Below are 10,574 nucleotides of genomic sequence, written 5' to 3'. Positions count from 1 at the left end.
CACGTTGAAATCAGCGTAAGCCAAGCAAGGATTAATTTCTCTCAAGTGTAGTTTCCTTTGTGTCAGAAAATTGTGTATCATTATAATATCCTTGAAATACATTTATTTGGATTGGAAATGTTTAATAATCTTACCCTAGTGGCAGTTTGTTTAGCGTATACTAAGAATTGTATTAGTATAGACTACAATATAGAATTGTATTTTAGAACTAGTAAAAGAAGTAGAAAAAAACACTTACAGCTAAGTTGTGTTGCAGTGTAGACTGTGAAGAGCTCAGCACTGCTGTATAACATTAAAATGTGTTGCTGTTATTGCTGTCTGTAATCATGTGTAATCTGCATAAGAAAAACAGTGATGGCCTGTGGCTAATGTCACTACTGTTAATGGCTAGAAAAGGACAAAGAACAGCAAGGAACATGGGAAATGGTTCCTGGTCAGGGTGGTTTAAAGTGCTTATATTAGGCTCATTTTCAGGTTCATAACTGTATTTAGGAGTTTTTATCAGAATAGGTGTATGTGGTTTAATTTTCAAGGTCAGCACTACGAGCTAGTCCGTTGCATAGTGTGATAGCGTGCCACGCTAGCAGCTAGGCGAGCATTATAACATGTGTTACAAAGTGACACACATTTGTCAAGGAAGCAAAGGCTGGACTACAATAAAACTGTTTGGAGCAGTTTGTGAACAGTGTTTTCTGTTGGAGATGGTAAGTCCCTTTGGGTTGGTCTTTGGGCTTTTTCACTTTGTAAACCTATAACATGCACAAAAAAGATATATAACAATAAAGGAAAGGGAAAAAGCCAAAAAGCATAATTTAAGCACTTTAATTGATAACTTTGAGACAACTGATGAAGTGCTGTTATTTTTGAAAAAACAAAACTTGTTTTGTTATGAATTTTATAATGCCGTACTATTTTACTTTGGTGAATTATAACTTAACATATACTGGATTAAAATGTCTTAACCAGATTTCTTCACTTTGTTAATGTCCAATACAGTATGGCAAAATTCCACTAAATTTGCTAACGTTCACAAAGAAATGTGTATGCTAATGCTGACTCTGCCTTTTTTCTGTGATGTTTTAAATGTCAATATTATTTTTACATGATGTAATACCCCTATAACACCTGAGACTGAAATTTGATATCGTAGTGGAAGTACTTCAAGGATTTTATATACTCATATAAAATATATTTATATTATTTGGGGGTAACAATAAATCACCCCTTCAACTTATTTTCATTTCTATTTCTGAGATGACGTCAACCTTTCTCCATTGAGCATTGAGCATCTCCATTGGAGCCAATTTATGTGTGTAGCTCAGGTGGGACACAGACAGCAGCTTCACTGCAGAAAACAACGCGCCTCCCCGACCCCTCGGTGAGTAGCTGTGTTAGCACTTTTGAACGTGTTAGCACGGTTAGCCAAGTTAACTAGGCGCTGCCTCCCCAGCTCTATCATCTCCAAGGCTGTGCGTGTCCCCACACGGCTCTCACCTTGATGGATGAATTAGCTCTTAGCTTATCTTAGACTAAACTGCTATCAGTGTGGACTGAATCATGTGAAGAAATCGCGCAGGTGAGAGCTGCCAATCTGGCGACGTCAGACAGACAACGCACTCGTTTTTGAAAGGAACTCTGGGAGATGAGGTCATAGAAGCCTGCCTGCAATTACGTCTTACCGCCAAAACTGCCGCTAGAAACAATCTAACTCACATCTTACGGACTTCAACTTTAAATAAGGATTTGTCTAAAGTTTTCTAATTTTCTTTCAAGATGTTACGTTTTCAACTCAGACATTGTTTTAATTCAACTACCCTGTCTTGATCTTGCTGTTGGGTAGCTTGATTGCCTGGTTAGCTGCTAGAGCTAGTTGTTACCTGCTAGCTATTAGCTGCTATTGATAAGTGTGTTCAGCCACGCTTTTGTGAAAATCATAAAGCAGCAGTTTCATGTATATTTGTAGCTCATCCATTTTGCATGTGCTCAATCTGATGTTGGTGAGTAGGAGGCTTGGTGTCGATCTGTGTGCTAGAGCCGTTAGCCGGGCAGTCGGACAGTCGGCTGCAGGAGGCGAGGAAGGCGGGGATAAAGACTGCCTTCTCGGCTAAGGGAACTAGCACACAGATCTCCACTGCCAAGCCTCCTACTCACCAACACCAGATCGATCACACATAAAATGGATGAGCTACAAATACACACGGAACTGCTGCTTTATGAATTTGACAAAAGTCTGGCTGAACACCCTTATCAAAAGCAGCTAATAGCCAGCTGCTAGCTCTAGCAACTAACCAGGCAAGCTACCCATTAGGTCCGGGTTTTTTCACTTAAAAGTACTAAAAAGTATATTTATAGCAATCAAGATTAACATAAAAATTGGCCGGAATTCTCCTTTAAGTGTGCATCATATTTCTTAGAACTTTTAGTTTCTTTCCAGGTAGGTGCCCCGAGCAATACTACAACCCGTTTGAAAATAATATATAGGCTAGCATTAATATTAGAGCGGGGGAACATGGGAAATTGTTCCTGGGCAGATTGGGTTTGATCAATATCCTTAAAAGGGCAGAAGTCTAATCTAACAGTTCCTTCACATTAGCAGAACAGTCCAATTCAGACCACTCTTTACTCAGACTGCACAGTCACTCAGATCCATACAGAGATAAAAACTTAACAGCTTATTTGGAGTGTGCTAGAGTGTAATTTTTGCTGTGAGCTCCCCGAGGAATAATGGGACCAGTTTTGTTCATGATGTTGATGCATTATTAATCATACAGCATGGGAAAAAAATCGTTCCTGGTCAGATTGGGCTTGATCAATAATCCTCAAAGGGAAGAAACCTCATTATTCTAAAACTTCCCTTCCCTCACATTAGCAGGACTGTCCAATCAGACCGCTCTCCGGCAGATCCATAAAATACATATAGAGAACAAAACTCAACAGCTAATTTAGAGTTTTTAAAACAGTGAGCTCCCCAGGGAATACTGGGACCAGGTTAGTTCATTATATTAAGGTTTATGCATTATAATTATTAAAGTGCTTTATAAAATACCCCTATGAGCATGTTTTACTTCTGTCTAGGGCTGGGTATCGTTAAAAGATGTTTAATACCGATTCAATACTTTTTGATACAATTGTTTTCAACTCCATTGATGCAATTTTTTTATGTATTTTTAACCACCTTTAAACCAATGTGACACACACTGTAGTCAAGCCTCTCACACACACACACACACACCCCGTCTGTGTATACCGTAGTGTCTTTCCCACATGCTTCTATTATGTGTGAGTCAGCCAATCAAAAGCATTATTAGATCTTGGAAGAAGATTTACTCCTTAGGTGTTTAAATTTGGTATTGAATAACAAGGCATCTGTCGATACTCTATACTAGGCATGTGCTGGTATACGATTCAGACAGTATGATAACCTTCAGCAAAAATATTACGGTATTGCGGTACTGCAATTACAGCTTTAAAATGTTTTTTGTTTTTTTATGTCTGGCTAAAAACTTTTTTTTCTCCATTAAACACAATGCATTTTATTTTAAAACACTCTGCACACTGACAGGGAGAGATGTTTCTAAACTGCACTTTCTATCCTTATATCCACTCATTAAAAACAGCTCATACCTTAGGAACGGTATGACAGAAAATACAGTGGTTTTAAAATACTGACTTTTTAAACCGCGGTATAACTTGAAAACGTTGACAGGCTCATACCTACTTGATACTATAGAGGCAATTTGATCAATGCCTAAATGTTTCAAAGATGGATACCCAGTGCTACATTTTGAAAGATTTTCATGAACATAAAAAGGTGGAGAAAGTTATCATCTTTAAAGTGCTGTTATTCTACAATTTAAAAACACACAAAAAAACTAGCTAGCTATAAGGTGAGTTTATTTATTACTAAAGGCGAAGCACCTTTCAACAACTAATCAATTCAAACTGCTACGTATAAGACATAAAAAGACAAATAAGACAAGATATTGAGTATTAAGTAGGGCTGGGCAATATATTGATATTATATTGTGATATAAAAATAGATTTTATCTTAGATAATGGATAACGGAATATCGTGATATGACATAAGTGGTGTCTTTTACTAGTTTTAAAGGCTGCATTACAGTAAAGTGATGTACTTTTCTGAACTTACCAGACTGTTTTAGTTGTTCTATTATTTGCCTTTACCTATTATTCATCTGAAATCTAAGTTTGAAGATATTTTGTTAAAAGCACCAACTGTCAACCCTAAAATATTGCTGCAATATAAATTTTGAGTTATTAGGTCAAGAATATCGTGATATCTGATTTTCTCCCTGTCACCCAGCCGTAGTATTAAGTACATATTGATGAAAGGCAAGTTAATAAAAAAGGCACAAATAGTTCCTTAAAAAGGAATAAAATTCAACAGAGTATAATAATGAGATAAAATGGAATCAAGTGTTCCTCTGTATCATATAAATTATTCAGGAATTTACGATCAGTCATATTTTAGGTGACTACCAGCCAAATTAAAAGAAATAAAGATTAGATTGGTTGATAATTTAATAATTTATCAAGCAAAAATGCCAAACATGCAGAATCTGCTGCATGCTTTCTGTGATTATTTACACTAAATATCTTTGCGTTTTAGGGTCTTAGTTGGACGAAACAAGCCTTGTCGAAAACACTTACGTGTACATTTTCTTGCTATTTCCTAGGATTTCATAGACCAAACTATTAAGTGGTTGACCAATTAATTGAGAAAACAATCAACAGAATAATCAAAACAGATCATTTTTAGCTGCAGCCCTAGAAAAATATATAATTGTTTGGTTTCAGTCAGAAGAATGAAGATAGTGGCCAAGATCAGTGCTAGATGTGAGCAGACATGGTGATACTTGATACTCTACCTGTGACCCATTGGTGTTTAAAGATGTGCCAGTGGACGCACTATATTATCTTCCTATGGACAGGCTAATCCACTATCAGCCTTTTGCGGTGCGAGTGAAATGCTCGTATTAGGGCAACTGTGCGTTCAGAGGCATCATTCAGGACAATGAGCTATAGCCAGAGAGTGACAAGCTAGAAAAATGTCCCCACTTTTCAGGCTGTACAAATGACGTTTGGCCACAATAACTCACAACCGGACACTTCATTTCAAGTTGGGAGCTAGCTGGCCAGTCAAAAGCTATCATACCATCTTCTTTATTTGTGGCCCATGGTTTTGGTAGTAGGATAATCAAATATGTACTGCTAAAATGCCACTTCAGTCAAAAATATTGGCCAATTCTTTCTCTGCTGTGACTGGGTCCGGATGGCAACCGGTTTCTGATGGTATAAACCTTTAAGAGTCAGGTGGCTGGGCAGGAGGCATCCATCAGGACAAAGAGCACCAGGAGGGAGTATTGGACCAATGCTGGTGATCCCTTGGAGCCACTCTCAAAGCATAATAGTCAAATTAATTGATTACCAATTTATCACTGGGGAATTGCTTGCTTAAAGGAATAATTACTCAACGATAAAGTAGAAATGGCTATGAATTCATTTCAAGGATGACAATCTTTGAGGAGTAATAGTATAATTTGTCACTTGTGACAGTCTATTTGATTGTTCTCGATATTTCAGCCTGGTGGAATATTGGACAGAATCACACCGGGTTGTCAGAGCCAAGCTGAGGTGTATGTGAATGCGTCGAGTGGTGCTTTAATACGGTAATAAGGCAGTCAGAAGAACACTTAGACTTCCTAAGGTGACAGCAGCTTTATCGCGCATTGCCTCATAAAATCCCATCATATCTGTTCGCCACTATTATCAAATGGGTGTTTAGCGTGCGTCTGTGTGGGGGTGTGTTAAAGACAGAGGAAGAGGATGGGTGAACAACCTGTGTTTTTGTGTGTGTGTGTGTGTGTGTGTGTGTGTGTGTGTGTGTGTGTGTGTGTGTGTGTGTGTGTGTGTGTGTGTGTGTGTGTGTGTTTGGAGGGTAAAGACATGAGAGCACAAAAAGATCAGCATGAAAAGTGAGTTGATCCTGGCCGAGGGCAGAAATACCACAAAGATTCTGAGCTTTTTATAAGAAAAATAAACCCATCCTCCCACGTTGAAGTGAAACATTTCTCTCTTTTTCAATCCTATTTCCTCCTGAAACCCAGGCAGCTGTGGTCAAACTTAGGTCAATAAAATGTCTGTTTGTCCATTGAGTTGCCACATCTATCAAAAAATGAAAGTTTGTCTTTAAAGGAGAGATATAATTCAGTGGGAAGAGAGTGAGCCCTTTCTGTGAGGCATGCAGGAAATTAATCAAGGAAATGGAGTTTTGGGTGTGCCTATATCACATCTAATCTATCCTTTGTCCACATGTAGACGGCTCCAAGCCTCACCAATCAAGAGCGACACACTGGCTTTATGAAAAGCCACTTGTTCCCGGCATAATTGGGGGGTCTCAATGCTGAGTTAAATGGGAGGTGGAGGTGGAAGGAGGGGTAGTCTTGTTTGCCCATATAAAGTGTGATCCAGATAATAGCATTCTCATCAAAGGCGGCAATTACATTCATTACAACGGCGCAAGGCGCGCCTGCAAGGAAATTAAGTGGTGAGAGGAAAGAAAAGCTTAATATATACCTCCTTTATCCTATCCCCCACCTCTTAGTTCTTTTTCAAATGCTCCTTGTGGAGCGGGGGACCTCAAGAAAGAAACAGTCTCAGTTGGAGAAGAATAAATCTTGTCAAAGTCCCCCTTCACCTTTCTGCCTCCACGAGGCTCCTGTCCACCGTTACTATGGCTGCACTTGTCTCGGTTAAAAAGCTTTTCCAGCAGGGTAATCTCTAATGCAGCTTTTACACAAGCCCAACAAATGACACCAAGTCTTTAAAACCTGCTTAAGACCTTCTCTTAATTAAATTCCAATTTCTTTCAGAAAAGGAGGAGCAAACCAATTGTCTTGGATGGCGTTAAACCACAAATAGCCAGTAAATCAAGCGGTCAAGAGGAGAAGGGAACCTTTTGATTCAGGCCTTTTAAATGTGAATCAGAGCAAGTGGATAACACTGCAACCTCAAAAGACAGGTGTTGTCCCAGAGTACTACTACATGAGCTAGTGTGTATATTCAGACTCGCTCTAATTATTTACTCTTGGGAAGGTTTGGAGTTCAAGTTAGGCCTTTACAAAATGTTAAGTATATGAGTAAGTGTATCAAAATAGACAACAAAAAAATGGATTAGCGTGTTTGATTTATATTAGATATTATGTAATTGTATTTGTGGCTAAAGGTGACCTATTTAACATAGACAAGTAACCATTTCTACAAAAGTTTCCATCAGTGTGACCACAGCATTATTAGGTGTAAATGTCAGCCCCAGTAAGCCCTAATGGAGTATTGCCTACTCTCAGGCTCATTTATAATTGCTCACTGCCCTTTAAAAGAACAGCTTAAAATATTGTGCAATGGGCATGTCATTAATGCAAAATTAAGTTTGACCAATTATTCCCCTTAAGTATTTTTAGCCTTAATAAATGATCTGTCCTTCAAACCCAAGGCTGCATTGGTTCTAACTCCAGGAAATGCATAGTTGGAAAAAAAACATAAGATTATTGTTTTAATGATTTATATTATAGGAATTAAAAACAAAAAAATGAGAGCACAGAAGTGTGCACTTTGTCTTTTTCGAGCCGACAAATCATTGTGGCTGTGTAAATTATTCAACAGGATTTGGCCCCTGTGGAAACCTGAGCATAATTAAATTGCAATAAAATAACATTAGTGTGGACAGGTTGTTAGAAGGTGGTGTAATTGGCCGCTCGCTGCGGTCATGGTTCAACTATTGAGGTCTACTGTCACGTCTTCCACTGGTCCTGTCCATGCTGTCCCCGGGGACTGACATCTGACACACGCAGGACTCACTAGCTGAATGTACACTGAGCTTTACATCTCTGTACAGTGATAGCCACGATCTGTCAGCTGTCATGTTGATGAGTCAAGTCTTTCCTGTAAGGTTAGGACCTATGAACATTACCAGCCTACATGTTGTAGCTTTGTGTCTTGTGGAGTACGGAACAGTGTGTGGTAGAATGGGGATGCACCAGTTTCACCAGTGAGACATGTCCGCCATCTAGTGTCCAGATGTTGAACTGTAATCACATGTGGCCAGGCAACAGCAGGTGTACCTACTTGTAGAACCAAGTGTATCTGTCCAAAAATGTTAGAAAAGTATGTTAAAACAGTTATAGTTATCTAAAGTGACACACAAACACATCATACACAAGCCCAGTTACTATAAAGAATATAGTTTACATCCGTGGATAGATTTTCAACACCAAACAAGTGACTAATGTTACAAAGTAAAGAATTCAAAGGTTTACATTACTGCTGTTATACTTTTGTTCTGACAGTAGCAGTTGTAACACAGTAAAAGGATACTGCAGCCTCACTCAACTTGGTAGTTTATCATCTTCTCATCAGTGGTTTTCCAACAACTTTGACACAAATGGGGGAATGCGATCTTCACCAAGCACTTACTAGTAAATTATTGATTGTGATAAAACATGAATGAGTCAATAGCTTTTGAAAGGCATGCAATTGTTGTGCCTCATTTGCCAATTGTGCATAATTGCAAGCTGTACATCTAAAAGTGTGTCATGTCCCTAATGTGAATGGATATGCTATCAGTTAACTTCATTAGCTTGGTGGCATGAGATGGGTGTTTGAAACATAAAATGCCACTGTGCCTGGATGAAAAAGTGCACCGTTTAAGGTGTAGTACATTTCAATACTGATAGGCTTACAGTTTTTGGACAATTTATGAAAGAATGGAAGTGTTTATTACCTACCCATGATGCTATCTAAAAAAAAGACATAGTCAAAAAAAAAATAAAAAAAAAGCCTTCAAGCCTTTGCTTGAACAGATCAAATGCTTATACTTAACAGCAACTCACTGGCAGGGCCTAATAAGGGCGGTGCCACTTTAAAACTGTGCACTAAATAGACTTAACGTCTAGGTTTGTTGTCTTAGTGTTGACTATAAGCAGGAAAACCCCGTTGCATATTTATTAGAGAGCAAATAACACACTGCAACTTTTAGGGATGATAAAACGGCCAGTAGCTAGTTGGATAAAAGTTGTTTTTGGATGTTTGGAAAGCATTGCTTCACACATTTATTTTTTAAATGATGCATTTAAATGAGTGACCTACCTTCATTCGACGCATAACGATATGTCATAACCTGGCCTGTGTATTTGTAAACAATATTAGGCTACATTATTTATACTGTATCTTACCCAATCCTTTGTAGCACGTTCTAGGCCTTGTCGACTATCAAAACAATAACTTCGGCTTTCGAACGTTGAAAAATGGCAAGCATGTGCGTTAGAACGTTTTTTTCGTTTTCATACAACGTGGGCAACTGTATTACTTTGTATTTGACCAAAGTTACAGTTACTGATGGGAACGGTCCTTCGCGGGTATATTGAGCTTGAGGCGGGATGGCTTTTACGGGTGCACACTCTGTGAACTTTCACCCCTCCAACTGGTTCATTGTTTTGATTTAACAGGTTGTCTTTTCGTGTGAATTGTAGCAAGTGGCTCGACGGAAAGAAAACGATAAAACAAGTAGTACTCTTGAGGATTTACTTAAAAGCGCACAGAGGATGTAACGGTGGCTAAATAATGACCGTGTCGACCAGATACCGGCGTTGTTGTTGACAAAGATGCCTTCTTCAATATAAGCTAGCGTTAGCTGTCTGACTAACGTAGCGTACGTAGCTTCGGTAACAACATGACGATGAGGAGGAGCGGTGTGTAGGAGCGACCGACCAGACATCGGATAGCGCCGATTTCCTGCTCGTCAATCACTGATTTCCAGGATTCTCTTGTCTTTGTGTCTGGATAGGCTCGAAACGGCTTTGTCAACCAAACAAACACAACTGGTTACATTTAACCGACAAGTTATCTTCGAAGAGGTAGGTGTGCGTCTCTGAAAACCATCTATCTAACGTTGACTGTAGTGACACTTTTTTTTTTTTTAAATGTGGTTGGTTGAATGTTTGCTCTTCATAATATTTTAGTCATATAGTTCATTTTCGTGGCAATTCATCTTTGCTCTTTAGTAATTCAAGTCCTAACGTCTTTGTAGTTGTGGACATCGCTTTCTTTCAATGGGTGAGGAGAAGCCGGACACGCTTGACTTTGTGAAGGATTTCCAGGAGTATCTGAGCCAGCAGACTCAACATGTTAACATGATATCAGGCTCTGTCAGCGGCGTCAAGGAGGCGGACGAACTGCCACCAGGTAACTACCTAGCTGTCATTTACTATTTACATATTTGTCATGTGAAGTCATCTGTTGGATGTGTTAGGCGCCTGTATTTTGTGCAATTTGATAGTTAATTTTAGGCAAAAAGCTGACAGCTTCACCTATAAGCATTATCTGATGTCTGACTTTAGATGTTGAACACAATTTGCAATGTTTTTTGCAATCAACGCAGCAAAGAAATGCACTACAGGCAGCTATAGTGCTTATGATAATAATATCCCTCCTGAATCATTTCCCTTAGATATTACATACATATACATAGTCCTGAAATACACACACACACACACACA

At 38.8% G+C, this 10,574-nt stretch overlaps 1 protein-coding gene across 1 annotated transcript in view; it reads left to right on the top strand.

The window, feature by feature from the left end:
* The first annotated feature begins 9,444 nt into the window (after window positions 1-9,444).
* ikzf5 (IKAROS family zinc finger 5) overlaps window positions 9,445-10,574 on the top strand; it is a 4,262-nt gene continuing 3,132 nt past the window's right edge. Inside the window, exons 1-2 of the mRNA XM_032540541.1 lie at window positions 9,445-9,932; window positions 10,106-10,260. Coding sequence (XP_032396432.1) covers window positions 10,128-10,260 — 133 coding nt within the window. The 5' untranslated portion in view covers window positions 9,445-9,932; window positions 10,106-10,127. The remainder of the gene's footprint in view (window positions 9,933-10,105; window positions 10,261-10,574) is intronic.

The sequence above is a fragment of the Etheostoma spectabile genome, chromosome 17 (assembly GCF_008692095.1).
Source record: "Etheostoma spectabile isolate EspeVRDwgs_2016 chromosome 17, UIUC_Espe_1.0, whole genome shotgun sequence".
Taxonomy (NCBI): domain Eukaryota; kingdom Metazoa; phylum Chordata; class Actinopteri; order Perciformes; family Percidae; genus Etheostoma; species Etheostoma spectabile.
The sequence above is the reverse complement of the archived record's forward strand: the minus strand, read 5'-3'. Positions and strand labels throughout refer to the sequence as shown.